The sequence below is a fragment of the Thamnophis sirtalis genome, unplaced genomic scaffold, assembly GCF_051295495.1.
Source record: "Thamnophis sirtalis isolate CommonGarterSnake01/CBP01778 unplaced genomic scaffold, rThaSir2_p1.2 scaffold_8, whole genome shotgun sequence".
Taxonomy (NCBI): domain Eukaryota; kingdom Metazoa; phylum Chordata; class Lepidosauria; order Squamata; family Natricidae; genus Thamnophis; species Thamnophis sirtalis.
The window spans coordinates 78,642,846-78,662,487 of record NW_028261388.1 but is presented as its reverse complement, the minus strand read 5'-3'; the positions used below and the strand labels follow the sequence as shown (position 1 = coordinate 78,662,487).

The 19,642-nt window shown below is 37.5% G+C and overlaps 1 protein-coding gene across 10 annotated transcripts in view; it reads left to right on the top strand.

The window, feature by feature from the left end:
* Positions 1–19,642, top strand: part of CTNND2 (catenin delta 2) — a 468,899-nt gene that overhangs the window by 273,568 nt on the left and 175,689 nt on the right. For 6 of the 10 annotated variants that reach the window (XR_015697560.1, XM_087721965.1, XM_087721973.1 and 3 more), the window contains exon 10: positions 19,417–19,485. The exons of the other annotated variants lie outside the window; for them this stretch is intronic. Coding sequence is in view for 5 of the 6 variants with exons in the window: in XM_087721965.1 (XP_087578091.1) it covers positions 19,417–19,485 (69 nt within the window). In the remaining variant the exon portion in view is untranslated. The remainder of the gene's footprint in view (positions 1–19,416; positions 19,486–19,642) is intronic. 10 annotated transcript variants of the gene reach the window in all.

The window sequence follows — 19,642 nt, the reverse complement described above, 5'->3', positions numbered from 1 at the left end:
AAGAAAGACAAAAGACAGTAAATCGTTAGGAGCTTAACAACGAATTCTCTCATTTTAAAAGCTGTGGGGGGGGGGGGAAGTGGGCTTGTTGTATATGATGAATGAGTTTGATGTTCTTATATTATCATAATTTTAACCACTGGTTCAGGATTGCATTCAAAATTGTTTACAAGGTAAAATATCAAGAAAATAAAATGGTGATTCAAGAATCATTTCCTGATTATTTGTTCCCTTATTTGTTAAACTAGTTATACTCATTTGAGGTAGCATATGTAAAATAGGGGGATCTTCTGTATGAATACAGGTAGTCCTCGACTTATAACCATATCTCAGCCCAAAATTTCTGTTGTTAAGTTGGACCACTTATCAAGTGAATTTTGTCCCATTTGTATCCTTTCTTGACACAGCTGCTAAGTGAATCATTGAAGTTGTTAAACTAATAGCACAGTTGTTTTATATGCAGTCCATTTTTTTAAAAAAACAATAAAAGTTTCTCACCAGCTGGAAACACTTTCTCTTACCACATCGTTCCGTTATGAGGCCGCCCTGACTTTGTCAATCTTGACAAAAGACTGGAATTTTTATTACCGGCTCGAAGACTTTTTCTTGCTTCTTTCGGAGATTTTGTGATATCCCCGAGATCAGCAAGACGTAATCTTCCTATTCACCATCTCTTCGGGATGATTTAGTTCCGTTGGGACCCTCCAGTAATAAAAGTGTCGACTGCAATCTCAGAGCTTTGAGATCGCACGTCGTCTCGTCACGGCTTCGGCCCCGCCCTCCTAATAGCACAGTTGTTAAGTGAATCTGGCTTCCCTATTGATTCTGCTTGTCAGAAGTTCGCAAAATGTGATCACATGACCTCGGGACACAGCAATGATCATAAGTTTGAACCAGTTGCCAAGCATCTGAATTTTAATCACATGGCCATGGGGATGCTGCGATGGTTTTAAGTGTGAAGAAGGATCATCAGTCACTTTTTTTCAGTGCCGTTGTAACTTTCAACAGTCACTAAATGAATTGTTGTAAATCGAGGACTAGCTGTATTACTGTTTTTTTATTTTTTTCATTTTGTAAAAAAACTAAAAATTCACTAGAGATTTTACCTTCATAATAATCCTATTTGTAGATCCATTATTTGAAAATGACTCCCCATTTATGCTTTTCTGAAAGTAATTTAACAAATAGTTGAATATCTCCAGGATTAAAAAAAGAATAGAGCTTAACAGTCAGCCTTCAATAGAAGGAAATATAAAATGCAAAGCTTTTATTTTCTCCTTTTTTAACATTTGTCTCACTTAATGAGAGAACCCATTTGTTCTTTCTCACATAGTTCTTAAAATGAAATTTATCAATGCATTATGTGGCAAGGGATTTTGTTTTTCAACCAGATTGTTGCAGAGTTTGTTGGTATTTATTGCTGAGAAGGATGGTGGGCGAAAATCTTCCCGCACTTAACAACTACAGTAGAACCTCTGGTCACGAACACTTCGGACCATGATCAAATCAGGTCAAATCCAACCAAAAAATTCACAATTTTTTCCTCACAGCCGATTTCCCCTTCCGCACCATTATTTTTTATAAGCACCAATTTTCCAAAATTAGGTTTGGATCATGACTAAATCAGGTTGCAACCAAAGTTATGGAACAAATAGTCGTGACCAGAGGTTCTACTGTATATACCACTTGGGCCCTTTATTTGCCATGAATCTTTTTATTTTAAAAAGTTAAAGAGAAGACTTGCATAAATAAGCATAGAAAACTTGTTTAATGCAAAAAAAAAAAACCTGTCCTATTATATTTGCATCATACATCATTTTGTTTTGTTTTTTAAGTGCTTAGTTTTGCTCAAATGTCCTCCCCTTAGGTAATATACATCTCATATCTATTTCCATACTGGTTCTCACTGAATTTCATAGTTGTAGCTTTTAAAATACCATCTATTCCATTACAGATTCTAAAAATTTGCATTAAAGAAAAGTAGCTTGTAATGGTTTTATGTTGTAGATTGACAGACCTGGATTAAAAATCAGATTTATATTAAATTAGTTCAAATGTTTTGCTGCTGACTTGTAGCATCGGGCTCACTGAATTTATCTGCTTTCCTGGAGCTCTTAAATGGAACTACTAGCATCTCAACAAAGGACCTTTTAATGTTCTTTATTCAATAAATGTGTACTAATCAGACTATAATATAAACTCTCAGCTTTGAACTTGATATAACATAAAGTTCCCCAAATACATCTATAAACCTAATTTCATTAAATGCTTGCTTTGCTAGCTACTTACAAAAATATGGAAATAATTATAACAATATTTTGTTCATTAATTGTTAATTAAGAAAGAGTTTTGTTGAGAGGGGGAAAATTACAAAACAACAGATGTTTTGCTAAGATAAGGAAAAAATCTGGCAGAACCAAAAAACATTTTTAAGCAGAATTGTTATTTTTTCTTGTAGGAGTAATATTGCATTTGGTTGTTGCTATTGTTACATTTAAAAATTCAACATTTATTTATCAAACCTAAACATTTAGATTTTTTACCCCTAATATAAATTTTGGGTTTAGTGTCAACTTGACAAAAGATATCATGAGTTTCAATTCCCAAAATAGCTAACGAAATATTTTAAGTATTTGTTAATTTTGGGATGAAGATTTAGGAAATAAATTAAACAATAGTATTAAATTATTAATACAAATAGTGTTGAAAACAAATCATGTTTATGGAAGATTCACATTTAATCAATGTCATCTAATTCCATGTGTCTGTGACATTGCTTGGTTTCATGACTAATTGTGGTTGCTTAATTTCATCCTTTGGGAATGGGAATATAGTTTATAGATTTCTATTTCTTCCTGTAACAGTTTCAGATGAACAAAACAAAAATAATATATATAATGTTGAATCACAAGTATTTCAACAGAACTTCTCATAAAAATTGTGGTTGCTTTTTCTAAATCTCAATCATGAGAAACTAATGTATCTGTTCTATGTATCACATGATATGAGAAAACATAGGAAAGTCATGACTTCAAAATATATTGAATTAATTAAAAATTACTAATTTAAAAACTTTTCTCAAAGTATGTGTAACCTTGCAATCGTAACAGCAAGTTACTATCTATAAAACTAAAGAAGACACAAATTTGTGCTATTCCTGGGTTAGACTCCTCCAGTTTAGATTTCTAGAACTCCAGTATTTACTACTGAAATCAATGCCATTTGTTTCTTTATGACTACCTCATGATTTGATTGACGTGTGGGAAAACAAATATTATTTTAAGTTATGTGAAGTTCAATATTGGCAATTGTACTTGCTCTGTTTTAAACAGTCACGTCTCTAGAATCATTGGAATTCACAATAGGGAAGAACTTTTAACACTAACTGGATCTGATTGCCAAGACACAGAAGTGTTTTGTTTTTTTCAAAGAAAGAACTTCAATATATTATAATTTGTGGCAGAGATGTGCTGCTAAAGATGAAGGTTTACTGAGAACTGTGTAAGAATGTGAACTTACTGTCAATATATACTGATGCATGCTGGAACTTTTTCATGTACTAAAAGGTTCTGTACCTCATTCATGAATTTGTGCTATTCTTTGAAGCATTTTTATTGTTGTTCTACCAAAATTATTCATGGGCATGTAAAATGTGTTTTTGTGCTATGTTACATTACTGTTCAGAGAAGTCTTACTCATCATTACCTAGCATGACTGTGGCATAAATGGCCTTTTCCATATTTTGTTAGATCATATTCTGGGGGTACATTAGCATCACAATGTTTTGGAGATCGGATGGATGGATGGATGGATGGATGGATGGATGGATGGGCAGACAGACAGACAGACAGACAGACAGAGACTGACTGAAGATAATAGACTAATGGACATCCTTGTGTCTCACTGTTTACATGAATTTGAAAACAATTGATATTCAAAGAATATTCAGAAAAAGGATAATATGGGAGTTAGATCTATAAATGGATATCAAGTCGGGATCTACTCCTATTGCTCTCCATTTAATCTTAAAAGCCTTGTATAAAAGTGAAAAGAATCTGTTCTCTGTTGTAAAGTAGATAGCATAGGCTCGACTATCATTAGCTGCAGGAGAAAGGGGAGGAGAAAGTCCCTTTGTTGTACATAAATAGATACACCTACCCACTACACTCAACCAGAGGTGTCTGTAGGAGCAATGAAATACTATATACCATTACAAATCCCTCTTCAGATGTTGCCAAGTGAAAAAAAGCGACTTTTTTTTCTGATGGTATGCTAATATACCATATAAAATGGGCTGACGGCATGCATAAATTAAGCTGAATTTATATTTATTGTCACAGCATTACATATCATGAACCCAAGTCAGCAGTATGTTAGGGTTATAGTGGCACTAGTAGCGAACCCTCAGCAGACATGTTTTAAACTAAGATCAACATGTTAGTGTGCATTCATGTTTTCACTGCTATATTGTTCTCAAAAACTATTCTCATCCCTTCCCTCACTTCACATGTGTAATTCCTTAAGTTGAAGCTAAGTATAAAATCTTTGACAGTCCTTAGCAGTTGAAGGAGATGGGGACAAAGGGAGGCAAGAAGGAATTAGTATTGGTGATAAAATAGAGCTTAAAAAGGAAGCGATTCTCTGTAGAGGTGGCCAGAAGAGAAGATTCAACAATTGACTTGTTACAAGATGAATAGATGAATGAGATGGTGAAAGGCCTTAGAACTTGAAATTTCATATGAAATATGACAGAACAGTTAAATTGAATAGCTTGGAAAATATGATTTTTATCGTGACCCGTCAAAACCGCTCTCGACTAAACCATGCCCGATTAAACTGTGTCACTGACATCATCAACAGGGCGACAACAGCCAGCATGGAGAAAGAAGGGCGCTTTAAATAGCGCTTTGAAAGCAAGCCGATTCAACTTAAGGTAAGGGTTAGCTTTAGGGTTAGCTTTAGGGTTAGCTTTAGGGTTAGATTTAGGGTTAGGTTAAGGGTTAGGTTTAGTATTAGGTTTAGGGGGGTTAGGTTTAGGTTTAGGGGTTAATTTTAGGTTTAGGGTTTACAGCGTGCTTCTGTCTCCGCGCTGTTGTCACCCTGTTGATGACGTCAGTGACGCGGTTTAGTCGGGCGCGGTTTAGTCGAGCACGGTTTTGTGGGTCAACCGATTCTTATATTGGACTATAGGCTTCATGAAGCAAAGCAAGAATGTGTTTGTATCTTTCAAAGACGACCTAGAAAGTGACTTGAAACTCAGCTAAAATTGGCTTATGACTTCTTATGTTTGAAAGCTGGAGGAAAAAAATAAAACAGCTTAATGCTTACATTGCAGCAAATATTTCAAACGTTCAAGGGTTTAAGCAACAGAATTTATAGATTTCTTAATTTGACATATAAAGAGGTGACGAAATTCAGATTAAAGTACTGAATTCTGTAAAATCCTAGCAGTTTTGCATTAAGCATTTATTTAGAATAAATGCTCTTAAATCCAATGAGAATGACCAAAGCCTATTCAGTTCATTAAGTGAATTTACATTCGTATATTTATGGTGACAGTGCTTCCCATATTTTTTTTATGTAAGTGGGTTTTATAATAAAACTCATAAGTGGTCTGTAAAATTCCAAAATACAGAAAAACAAAATTAACTATGGAAAGTGATGATATGCTTTTAATGAGCAATAGGAACAGACCTCTTAAAGCATGTTAAACCTCTCCGCATGGGATTGGGATTGATATTCCTTACCGTGGCACAACAAAACCGCGCTCGACTAAAGCACACCCGATTAAACCGTGTCGCTGACGTCATCAACAGGGCGACAACAGCGAGTGCGGAGAAAGAAGGGCGCTTTAAATAGCGCTTTGAAAGCAAGCCGATTCAACTTAAGGTAAGGGTTAGGTTTAGGGTTAGGGTTAGGTTAAGGGTTAGGGTTAGGTTAAGGGTTAGGATTAGGTTTAGGGTTAGGTTAAGGGTTAGGTTTAGGGTTAGGTTTAAGGTTAGGTTAAGGGTTAGGTTTAGGGGGGTTAGGTTTAGGTTTAGGGGTTAATTTTAGGTTTAGCGTTTACAGCGTGCTTCTGTCTCCGCGCTGTTGTTGCCCTGTGATGACGTCAGCTACGCGGTTTCGTCGAGCGCGCTTTAGTCGAACCCGGTTTTGTGGTGGAACCATTCCTTACAAAAAAGGAATCCTGGTCGTATCTTTGAATATTTGCTTTTGCAATTTTCAGATGAAATTATTATCAATATGGGTTGAAGCCTGCATGCAGTCCAGGTTTATTCGCTTCCCATGTAGGACAACCCCTTGACAAAATTTGGCAGGCAGCAAACATTGTATTCTTTTTCATTTTAGCAGTGAGCCCGAACAGCAGGTATGCAAATCCTTCATAGAACTACTTGTGGTTATAGATTTATATGCGAACAGAGACTTTCATTTGCCTATATCCAGCATATACCTATGTTTAACCTTACATCATCATTCAAAATTCATGCAGTTTCCTGTGGGCAAAAGCTGTAGTTCTCCATTCAATGGCAGAATTGTGAAAAGCAGGTTTGGGTAAGTTACCGCTACTTCTGATGGTCACTTTTTTTATTATAACAGTGAAGATGTATTTTGATTAAAGAACTCTGGAACTGGGACCGTTAGAATTTTCCTAAACAGAATTATTTTCTTTCCACCAGTTCCACCACTGCATCTTCATCAGTCTACTTACCGTACACTCTAGAGATTTCTTTAAACCATTTTTTTTAAAATAAATGCATTCAATAGATTTTACTTGGTGTCCTTATGTGAAGGTGCACTGACATCTTCATTGCTACATTTTAAAAACCATGCTTAGATTTGAAGCAAGGCTAACAGATAAATTTGAATTACTTTCATATCAAAAGATTTATATTTGTCTTCTGTTTGTGTATGTGTGTAAAATCCTTATCCATAAGGTTTGACACATCATGTCAAGTTTAACTACCTCTTATAAGCATTTATGTATTTTTACTTATTATTTATTGTTATATGTAATATAAAATGCATATAATATGACACATGTTAGAGCTTAATTACTTTTATGGCACTAGGTTTATGCTATTAGGTAGCGAAAGGAAATTGGTTAAAAGACTGAGTGAAAGCTTTTTGGAAGTTGGTTTGTAGCCTTAAAAACCTCAACTGTGTGTGGCTAGTTGCAGATAGGGAATAGCAATAGCAGTTAGACTTATATACCGCTTCATAGGGCTTTCAGCCCTCTCTAAGCGGTTTACAGAGTCAGCATATCGCCCCCACAGTCTGGGTCCTCATTTCACCCACCTCGGAAGGATGGAAGGCTGAGTCAACCTTGAGCCGGTGAGATTAGAACCGCTGAACTGCAGATAACAGTCAGCTGAAGTGGCCTGCAGTACTGCACCCTAACCACTGCGCCACCTTGGCTCTACTGAATAGATCAGTGATGGGAAAACCTTTTGGCTCCAAGTGCCTAAAAGGTCGTGTGGAAACATCATGTGCGCCCGCGGTCATCAGGGCCGTGCTCCAGAAAAGATGAACTTCTAGGTTGTAATGCACATGCATGCTGGCCAATGCGCATGCACAGACTGGTTTTCAACACTGCCATGCGGGCAAAGGGCTTGTGCTCCAGAAAAGCCAAACTTCTGGGTTCTGGCGCTCATGCAAACAATCAGCTGGCCAGCGCGCATGCGCACAGTGGTTTTTAGCACTGCCGCGCGCACAAAGGACAGGTGATCATCGCCTGCGCATGCACCCCAGAAACCTGGAAGACCAACAGGCAAGGCCTTGCATGCCGGGCAACATGATTTCACGTACCACTTTTGACACGCATGCCATAGGTTTGCCATTACGGGAACAGATGTTTGTCTTAACTATGGTTTACAAAAACCATAATGGAAGAATCATACGTATAAAATGCCTGCAGAATTTGTTACTGTTAACAAATTAACATAACAGCAGAATTTGTTACTGTTTGGCACTTTAATTCACAAATTGCTTTATATTCTTTGTTGTGTTTAGAAGACAAATTCTACCTTGGTATATACTACCTACTTTGTATATTAAAAATCCAAATTTTAATATCCATGGAGGAAATTACATTTGTGAACTTTCTGTTTTTTAGCTGCCGCATTAAAATGTTTTAGATAATTTTCTCCATTTTGGGGTATAGAATTTCTAAAGTCATAAGATTATACTGTAGATATAGATTATTTTTTTCATCATAAATTGTAGCCCTCTTGCTTTACCAATAAAGATTTTTTTCTAGCTCAGAGTTGAAATGAGGGGTCCTTTGGTGGTCTCTGAGCTTGATTGTTTTCTTCAGATGTTTCATTACTCAAGCTGGGCAACATCATCAGTGCTGTCGTTACCTAGTTTGAGTCCACAAGAAAACAACAAAGCTCAAGAGAGCAACATTTAGACATTTAGACATTTTATTAAGACTTATAGGCCGCCCTTCTCCCTGAGGGGACTCAGGGCGGCTTACAATCACAAAGGGAAGGGTGTGCAGTGACAAGAGACAAACAATAAGTGGCCAAAAATAAAATGGTAAACCACAACATGCATTCAACAATCAACACTCGGGCGGGTAAATTTGAAACCTATCCCCAGGCCTGCTGGGAGAGCCAGGTCTTGAGGGCTGTGCGGAAGGTCTGGATGGTGGTGAGGGTACGAATCTCAACGGGGAGATCGTTCCACAGGGTCGGAGCTGCAACAGAAAAGGATTCCTTATTTGTTTGTTATAGCAATAGCAGTTAGACTTATATACCGCTTCATAGGGCTTTCAGCCCTCTCAAGCGGTTTACAGAGGCAGCATACCACCTCAACAATCTGGGCCTCCATTTTACCAAGGATGGAAGGCTGAGTCAATCTTGAGCCACTCAGGATCGGCTGAAAGCCCTATGAAAGCCCCCATAGTGACTTATGACTATGATCATAAGTCACTTTTTCAGTTCCGTTGTAACTTTGAACAGTCACTGAGCAAACTGTTGTATGTCGAGGACTACCTGTAATAGAAACTTATTCTTAGCTGAATTTGCCATTGAAGCCCTCACACTCTTGCTGTATGAGATTTACTTTATGAATATTCTCTTGGTAAGAGAAGAGTAAACTCAATGCCGCTGTCACTTAAGTTATAGATGTTAATTTCCCCTGGAAAGACGACAAAAGTGAAATATTTTCTCTGATTAGCATAAAACCCTGCCACCTTAACAAAATGTCCTTCCAAATGTATTACTGCAACAGTTAGCAGAAATAATTCAAATTATGAAAGCACAGCATGAGCCTGAATCCTTTTGGTTCACTCATTTCCTCCCTCTGGATGTCATAGAACAGAAAGAGCACAAACATGCTTCTGAAATGTTTTGATAGCCTAGAGCAGTGTGTCTCAACCTTGACAATACAAAGATGTGTGAACTTCAACTCCCAGAAATTCTTCCCCCCAATCTCACCCAGCATGCTGGCTGAGGAATTCTGGAAGTCAAAAGTCCATATAATGGAGCATTTCGGTTACGACCGGGAAGGGCAGATGTGACGGGAGCTGTAGGGCTAGCCATTACCGGGGAAGAAGGAGTCGCTACATTACAGCGATTCCTTGTTCCGGCCCCTCAGGCTCACCTCAAGAATCTGGTGGCAGAGGAGATCAGGGCCCTGGTCTCAGGTTGCTGCTGCTAAATGCCAGGTCTGTGGTGAACAAGGCTCCCCTCATCCGGGACTTAATATTAGACAAGGGGGCAGACCTGGCATGTATAACTGAAACCTGGCTGGGCCAAGAGGGAGGAGTCCCCCTCTCAGAAATGTGCCCAGATGGGTTCCAGGTGCTCCACCAACCGCGACACCAGTGAAGGGGTGGGGGAGTAGCAGTTGTTGTCCGGGAGTCGTTAGCTCCTCGCAGGATCCCTGCCCCAGAGATTGTGGGGTGTGAGTCTCTGCTCTTGAAGTTGGACCTAGGGGTTCAAGTCCATATAATTTAAAGTTTACAAGCTTTGAGAAACATTGACGTAGAGCATTAATGGATGCTCTCTCTTTTTGCATTGAACTAACTGAGAAAACTATAGGTGATATTAAAGATAAAAATGATTTCTTAACAGTTTTTTTCTTAGTGGCATAGTATACAAAATACTATGCAATTTTCTGAGCAAGATAATACTGCTTATACCACGCTTCCCCCAAAATACGACACGGTTTTATTTTGTTTTGATCCTCAATATAAGCGCTTATAAGGTCTTATTTTTGAGGGGCAGGAGGCAGCGAGCGTGGTTATTTCATGCCTGCTGCAATATTTTCGGGGAGGATTATTTTCAGGGGAGAGCTTATTTTAGTGCATGCACTCAAAAGCCTGATTGGACTTATTATCTAGTTTAGGGAGGTCTTATTTTCAGGGAAACAGGGTAAAAAAAATATATTTATTACTATAGTTCCAGTGCGGAGAATTTGATTCTCCATATTATTGATATACCCCATAAAATGAAAATACTTGATAAAATCATATCTATGCATGGCTTCAGGCTACTATTTTCCTATATCCATATCTTAAGTTTTTGTGCTAAATATGTCAAGCATGGAATGGATTTTCTTCATTGAGAATATGTATTCATCTGTTTGTACCTGCATACTTTCCATACTCATAATATAATGAAAATTATGATGAAAATTGCTTCTCTTCGTACTCATAACAATTAGTGTTTGGAAAAAAAAAACTGTTTACATACAGTACATCTTTTTCATAGGCCTGCTATTACTTGTGAAGTGGGCCAATGAATGAAATAAAAGAGAGAAGGGGAAAAAATATTTAGTGATTCACCTTTGATTCCCAACTGATTCCATTGGATAATGCAACTCCTGATGAAAATTGCCTTCAACATAAACAAATTAAAATCCTTAACTCAATTTATTTATTATTTATCTTAGATGACTTTTTTTTTCTGCATGGGCTTCTAATATGCCTTTTTTGCCTAAAAGAATTTAACTTTTCTTGGTTCTTTTAATGCATGCATTTTGGTTTATGCATACATTGTCCAGCTCTGACATAATCTGTTCAGTTTAATTCTGATCTCTGCTCCTAATCTTTTTTTTTTCTGTGCAAATTTCTCTTTTTACTGACGCCCAAACTGCACACAATGGTGGACACACAGGGGGTGGCTCTTCAAACAATTGGGGGGAGGGGGCGGAAAGGAAAAAAAATGAACTCAAGATTCAACAGCCAGTTTTCTTCTTTCTTTCTTTCTTTCTTTCTTTCTTTCTTTCTTTCTTTCTTTCCTTCCTTCCTTCTTTCTTTCTTTCTTTCTTTCTTTCTTCCCCTTTAAACTGGTGAAGCTGTGGATAGAGGCAGACAAAAAAAAACCCTCTTTTTTGTAATTTTTAAAGCAAAGAGCCAAGGTGGCACAGTGGTTAAATGCAGCACTGCAGGCTACTGCTAGATCAGCAGGTCAGCGGTTCAAATCTCAGCGGCTCAGGGTTGACTCAGCCTTCCATCCTTCCGAGGTGGGTAAAATGAGGACCCAGATTGTTGGGGGCAATATGCTGACTCTCTGTAAACCACTTAGAGAGGCCTGAAAGGCCTATGAAGCGGTATATAAGTCTACTGCTATTGCTATTGCTATTGCTATTTCCCTTTTTTTCTGGTCAAAAGTGTTTTTCCCCCTCCCTGGCCCGGTCAGATTTATTCTTCTGTTTTTTTTCCTAGTCTTTTTATGGCAAAATATATTCATATGTGGAGATTCTCAGTCATTCTCAAAGGTGCTTTTTCAAAACTGGACTGTTTTTTTTTTTCCTCAAGGATGAAGAAGAAAACGTTTCACTGCTCATCAAAGAAGCTTCATGGATTGTAATGGGCAGGCGATGGAAAGACGGGTAGTGACAGTTGAGACTGGATTCCATTCTCCCTCCACCCCCACCCCCATCCCGTCTCAACTGTCAGTATCTATCCTTCCATCGCCTGCCATCACAACTGATGACGCTTCTTTATGAGAAGTGAAATGTTTTCTTTTTCTTCCTCAAGGGGAAAACAGTCCAGTTGCCTTTTGAAAAAGCACCTTTGAGACCACTATGACCGGAATGACTGAGAATGTTGTTTTGATTCTATTCGTTTTTCCCCCTTTTACACCTTGAATTTCACTCCAGTATAATAGTAACTGTTGTATTCGGTTGGATTTCCCTAAGTTGAAAACAATGCCATGAGCACCAGTGCCATCAGTACCATAAATGGTACTGAAGTAAATATGAAATTTACTCCATACTGTGAACAAAAAGGAAACTTTCTGTCCTGACGAGCTTGCAGTCCAAAACCTTGACAATTGAGAAAATACAGGTACTTTAATTCAAAAATTGCGTTATATTCTTTATTGTGTTTAGAACAGTTCTTAAAGACAAATTCTACCTTGGTATATACTACCTACTTTGTATATTAAAAATCCAAATGTTAATATCCATGGGGGGAATTACATTTGTGAACTTTCTGTTTTTTTTAGCTGCCGCATTAAAATGTTTTAGATAATTTTCTCCATTTTGGGGTATAGAATTTCTAAAGTCATAAGATTATACTGTAGATATAGATTTTTTTTTCATCATAAATTCTAGACTTGCTGCTTTACCAATAAAGAATTTTTGTAGCTCGTAGTTGAAATGAGGGGTCCTTTGGTGGCTCCCCCACACTCTGGGTCCTCATTTCACCCACCTCGAAAGGATGGAAGGCTGAGTCAACCTTGAGCCGGTGAGATTAGAACCGCTGAACTGCAGATAACAATCAGCTAAAGTGGCCTGCAGTACTGCACCCTTAACCACTGCGCCACCTGACTTAGCATAAATAGCAATAGCACTTAGACTTATATACCACTTCATAGTACTTTACAGCCCTCTCAAGCGGTTTACCGAGGCAGCATACCACCTCAACAATCTGGGCCTTCATTTTACCAAGGATGTAAGGCTGAGTCAATCTTGAGCCACTCGGGATCAAACTCCTGGCAGTGGGCAGAGTTAGCCTGAAATACTGCATTCTAACCACTGTGCCACTGTGGCTCATAAATATTCCTCTTTTATTTCATACTGTAAACAAAAAGGAAAGTTTCTGTCCCAAGGAGCTTGCAGTCCAAAGCCTGACAATTGAGAAAATAGAGGTGTGTGTGAATGATGAGTGGTAATACAATGGTCCAAGTTTTAAATAAAATCCAGACAAATCCAAACTCTAACTGGAATTTGACCAGATTCCTTTCTTCTACATGGGGCTGCCCCTGAAGAGTGTTCGAAGACTGCAGTTGTTCCAGAATGCAGCCACCCGAGCAATAATGGGTGTACCTAGGTACACCCATGTCACACCTATCCTCCGCGAGCTGCACTGGCTCCCCATTGGTCTCCGGATGCGCTTCAAGGTGCTAGTCGTTACTTTTAAAGCCCAACGTGGTTTAGGACCTGGCTATCTGAGAGACCACCTCCTGCCACATACCTCCCAACGGCCAACAAGATCACACAAGTTGGGCTTCCTCCGAGTGCTGCCGACCGGACAATGCCGGCTGGCGGCCCCTCCGGGGAGGGCCTTCTCTGTTGCTGCGCCAGCCCTGTGGAACGAACTACCCATAGAAATCCGGACCCTTACCACTCTCCCGGCCTTTCGTAAAGCCACTAAGACCTGGCTGTTCCGGCAGGCCTGGGGCTGTTGATTATATCCAGCCCCACTGGACTGGTTGTATGGTGTGTTAAATTTAATATTGTATTTCTTATCTATAATTTTTAAATAAGCTTTTTTTGTCTTGCTTGTGAGCCGCCCAGAGTCCCAATGGGAGTGGGCGGCATACAAATTTTATTAAACTCGAAAACTCATCGAAATTCTTCTTCATCAATTCCCAAGCAACAGTTTACATTTGAAATTTGACCGAGCAGAAGCACATCAAGACATTGAGCAACTCATTTAAGATAATAACAACATGGGTACCATCTCTCTTGTCATTTAGTCATACCAAGAATTTGCAACTTTTAACATTATTCCTAATAGTAGGAATAGCAGTTTGCTATCAAGCTCCTATAACATTTACATTAAGAGTTGGCTAGAGAGCCCTACTCCAATTTATTTGGATATAGCAATGAAATTTTCTTCAGTAATCCTGTGAAAAAAAATTCCATGTAACAGCTGTAGGACTTTATTAGTAGGACCATATCAATATAATGTTCTTTTGATAAATAAAACATAATGCAATATTTTCCTCCACAAACTATATTAAAAAGGAAATTACAAGCCTTTATCTTTCATTTTGGAACAGAAAGATTTAATTGTACATCATACAAGCACAGAAACGAAATTTACAAAGCTGTTTATGTGCTTTATTTTTTAAACATGCACTCTAATGCTTTCTGACATAGGGCATTAGAATACTCTTTTCTTTTAAAGATTGTTTTTTTAAAAAGTATTTTTGTGGCAGGGTGGTGTTGGGGTTTAAAGCTGTTCTGTGAATGCACAAGGAGAATGAAAGCAACTCAAAAATGAAGATTGCTCTAATATTGATTGAATACATTTCATATTATCTCCCATGTATTTAGTAGGTGGAATAAAGCAAAGATATCCGACTAGAGTACTTAAATTCAGTCAAAATTCATATTTCAAATAAAATAAGGTTATGCAGATTGGAATCTACCATATAAGCTTGGATTTAGCCCTCTGATATGGAGAAGAAGCGCTTAACTATCGAGAGGGAGAAAATAGAACTGTTAACATCTACTCCTTGTAAAAGCAATATTTTCTAGATCACAATGGATTAGGGTTTTGATTTGGCTCTGCTTGACTATTTAGAAACTGCAGCATTATTACTGCAGTAGTAATTTCATGTACAACTAACTATATAGTTTTATGTTAGTATTCATGTTCTTTTTTTAAAAAAAGTCTGTTAATATTTATTGCTGCTTTGCAAAAAGCCTGGCTAATAACCAAAGAGGCAAGTGGCATACTTTATTTGGCTGAATATTAGTTTTAAATGTTTAAACATCAATGTACTTATTAGCAACTAACCCTCGTAGTTAATTCTTCTGTGAATAACAGAAATGGCAAATAACTTAATGCTAAATGTTGACAACAATATTTTTGTAATAACATTACAATGGAAGAATGTTTGAATCTTAATTGATAGATATTTTGTTTGTTTGTTGATAGATATTTCTTTTTATTGGCTGCAGCAGTTAGACTTATATACCACTTCATAGGGCTTTCAGCCCTCTCTAAGCTGTTTACAGAGTCAGCATATTGCCCCCAACAACAATCCGGGTCCTCATTTTACCCACCTCGGAAGGATGGAAGTCTGAGTCAACCTTGAGCCGGTGAGATTTGAACCACCGAACTGCAGTCAGCTGAAGTAGCCTGCAGTGCTGCATTTAACCACTGTGCCTCCTCGGCTCTTTAAAAAAACGATGTTCTAGTTTGGCTCCTTTCCAGTCATCTATCTATAATGGAAAGATGCATCCTTTTTGGCCTACAATTACATTTTTAACTTCCAACGCTCTGCCATAAAAGTAAGAAAGTTGAGGACAAGAAATGAAATGCTCAATTTAATTACATCTACTTTAAATTAAGGTAAACCCCTTACCTGTTTTATCAGTTTTCTCTCACATTACATTTTATAACTAGGCAGTAATCTTTAAAGAGTCTCTAGGAACCATACAAAAAATTGGGGGGGGGGGACTTTGCTCCTAGGGCTACAGGCTGTTTTCTTGGATTGGTATATGTCAATATCTATGAAATAGTAACAGTTAGTTAAGGGAGATGCATTTACTTAAGACATAAAGCCTACAATGACTAATTTGATGAGTTTGATAACATTCTTGATGTAAAAATAATGCATTGGATTAACGCTGTTCTTATTTCAATACTTTTTTATTTGTTTTTAAGGGGGTTATTATATGTGTGGGAATATATCTGAAAGGTGATCCTTCAGAAAAAGAATATTGTCATCATAAGGCAGTCTTTTCATTTGGAGGTATTTTCCATTGGGGAGAAATTAAGTTTTCCTTGAATTTGCCTGAACAGATATGCTGCTTAGAAAGAATTTGCCTATTGTATTTGTCGTTCCCGAGTCTGCATTTCAACTCCCAAGATTAAAAAATTGTGGGGATCAGTTAAAATAGAAAGGTTAGGTCTCTAAACCTTGTCAGTTAACTCTTGATTAGCACTTTTATAGTTTACCTATGTATTGGCTAAATTCATGTCACCTCTAATCAAAACTGATTACTTAATGCCAAGAATACCTGAGGATTTTCAGTTTTTTTTCACATAGAGAATAAGGGGAATGTAGGAGAAAAAAATTAGTCCCAACAGCTTATAGATATCAAATGTAGGGTTAATCATCATTAATTATATGAATCCAAGGAGAACAGGTGGGCCTCAGCCTCTACGTGAGTTTCCTTATATACAGGTATTATTGCTGTCATCTCACATTAGAGCAGCATGGTGAAGACACCTCACAATTGAGACATTCAGAGTTCAATCCCAGACAGTGACAGATGTTTTTCTTTCAAGGCGCAAAGAGAACATATCTGCTGTGAACTCCGCACAGACATCAGAAAAGGTAGCCGGCCAGTAAACACTTAGCTCCTATCAGTCACCTCAACTCCATCCTGATAAAAAAAAGAATTAGAGGGTCATACAAAGAAAAATGAATTCTTTCATCTCATATTAAAGAAATTGTTGCTAGATTGGAGAATTATCTCAAAATGTCTTCCCTGTTGTACTAGTTTTGTCATGAAATGAAGGTTCACACTTCAGCTCAGAGACACTATTTGTATTATAAACTTTATATCTTAGCTAATTGAAACAAGTATACGTGTCCCTTAAATGTCAGTACAATGTTGATTGTGTTATAGACACAATGTGAGATAACCTTCACTAAACTGATCCCACCAGTTGAATTGGATTTCAGTTGGGGATGCTGGATTGTAGTTAAAAAGTTTGCAGGAGGCATCAAGCTGAAGAAAGCTACTTCGAAGGTGGCTCAGCTGCTTCTGAGGTGGCTCAGTGGTTAGGGTGCAGTACTGCAGGCCACTTTAGCTGACTGTGATCTGCAGTTCAGCGGTTCAAATCTCACCGGCTCAAGGTTGACTCAGCCTTCCATCCTTCCGAGGTGGGTGAAATGAGGACCCAGACTGTGGGGGCAAGTTGCTGACTCAATTTGCTAAAAAAAAATTGTAAACCGCTTAGAGAGGGCTGAAAGCCCTATGAAGCAGTATATAAGTCTAATAAATAAATAAATAAATAAATAAATAAAACTACAAATATTTGAAATATTTTTTGGGGAAAAACTACAGAACAAATGATATCAGTTATTCACTTTCACCATCTTTCAATGATTGGATCAATATAAAATATTCCACAAATATATATATTTTCTATTACTATTGTAATCAAAACCTCTCTTTTTTTCTTTTTCTTTTAATACAAACGTCTGCTTTTTCCCTGTTGAAAAAATGAAGTTATTTGCAGCAGGCAACTGCTTAGGAAGATACTGGGCTAAGTTTCACAATAAGAAATGGATATCCCTTCTCCCAGAGGTCCTCATTTGCAACCTTTCCACAGCCCCGTCCCCTAAGCATTTACCATCAGAAAAGTATTTGTGTTCTAATTGTGCCATGATGATAAATTAGATTTGCAGATGAAGTAGAGAGCTCATCTCTACTTCACGATGAGCTTCAGAAACAAACTAATCATATTCAGTGCCTCATAGCCAGAGGATCGTCCTCAAAGTTGGAGAATATATTCCCTCCAAAATGTCTCCCAGTCCTCAGCTTTTTGACAGAAATGGTAGGTAGGGATTGCTTAACGGTTTGTACAATTCCACCAAAGATGTGGGTTTGACTACTGTATAGAATTTCTACAGGCAGTCCTCAGCTTACAAAGACAATTGAGACCAGAATCCCCATAGTTATGTTAGTGCATTTGTAATTTGAGTCATTGTGTTAACAGACCCAATTTTACAACCATTTGTACCGTGATTGTAAAGCAAATTACCACAATTGTTAAGTGAATCATGTAGTTGTTAAACAAATCACATGATCACTAAGTGAATCCAGCTCCCCAAATTGATAGTTTTGTGTGGAAACCAGTTGGGAAACTCGGAAATCATAAATCATGAGACTGCAGGATGCTGCAGCTGGGTCATAAATACCCAAAGAGTGATTGTGTGACTAGCGGGTTGGTATGATAGCCATTTGTGAGGACAGATCATAAATCATTTTTTTCTGAAGCCATTGTAACTGAACCTTTGTTAAACTGTCATATGTCAAGAACTACTCATATAATAGTACCAGTGGTGAAATTCAATTTTTTTTACTGTGGGCGTGGCTTGGTGGGCGTGGCAGGGGAAGGATACCGCAAAATCTCCATTCCCACCCCACTCTGAAGCCAGCCAGAGGTGGTATTTACCGGTTCTCTGCACTATTCAAAATTTCCACTCCCAATTCTCCAGAACCTGATAGAACCTGCTGAATTTCACCCCGGAATAGTACCATCAATATGGGATTTGAAACATTGCAATTATCTAATTATTATTTTTTTAATGAGAAGATAAATTCAATAACCTAGCCCAATTTTTTTCCACCAACTTTAAGGTAGGTGGACTTCAACTCCCAGAGTTGAAATCGACACATCTTAATGTTGCTGAGATTGAGAAAATGGATCTTCCGGTAGTATAATTTGGAGCTTTCCACGACATTCTTTATTGCTGTCTTTTACACTACAACCATGTTTATATTGGGTTTTTTTTCTTCTGTGTCAGAGCCTAGGCCTGACCTCCTCAACAAGTCTTAGGTAGGTATGGATTGAGAAAATCTAACAGCTAGCCCCATTATCTCTATGGTTCTGGTAGTCACAGAAATAGCAAAGAATCAATTGTAGCTTTGCTTAGAATCTAGGTGTGAATGTCAGAAATCTATCAGATTTGTGCCTGAAGGTGAGGTCAGTACTGAGTTTGCAAACAAGTATTTAATTTATCTTTATTACAAGAGTAAAGAGGCAAATATGTTTTTTGAAATATTTTTTCCCCAGCTTTCTTTTCCATTGTCATAGAATTCTAAAGATAATGTATCTTGGAGGGAAAAAGGAGTTGTTTTAGTAATTATTAGATGAAGCAAACCTGTGTTGATAACTTAATCAAAGGAACTACAAATCCCAATATATTTATTTTGGAAAAAGTATACTTGCTAATGAAAAAATTCTGCAGCCCTTGCTTTCTTGATTCTGGTTTTAAGAGTGTAGTTTATATAATATTGTTCAACAACATATTATGTTTCAAACAAGGCTGAACAACACTGTTTGTTTAGTCATAATCTTTACTCATTGCATGTAATTTTAATGCAACACATGTGCTTGAATTGTATATCCTTACCTTTCTTATTGACTGATTGAAACATGTTTATTTGCTTTTTTCTGCTAACTTCCACAATTCTGTTCCTCTCTAGATCTTTCATGAACACTTTTTCCTGGATGAAGGTTGCCTCCAATAAGATTTCAAATACGCATTCAAATGTGTATGTACTTGAATGATTGATTCATTTCTAGCAAATTTTAAAACGGGCAGATTGCCACAGTATCCCAGCCATATAATGCATTGAATCAATGCTGATATGTGCATGTTATCATATTTCCTTAACACATATCCCATTCCTACACTAATATTTTCCAAAT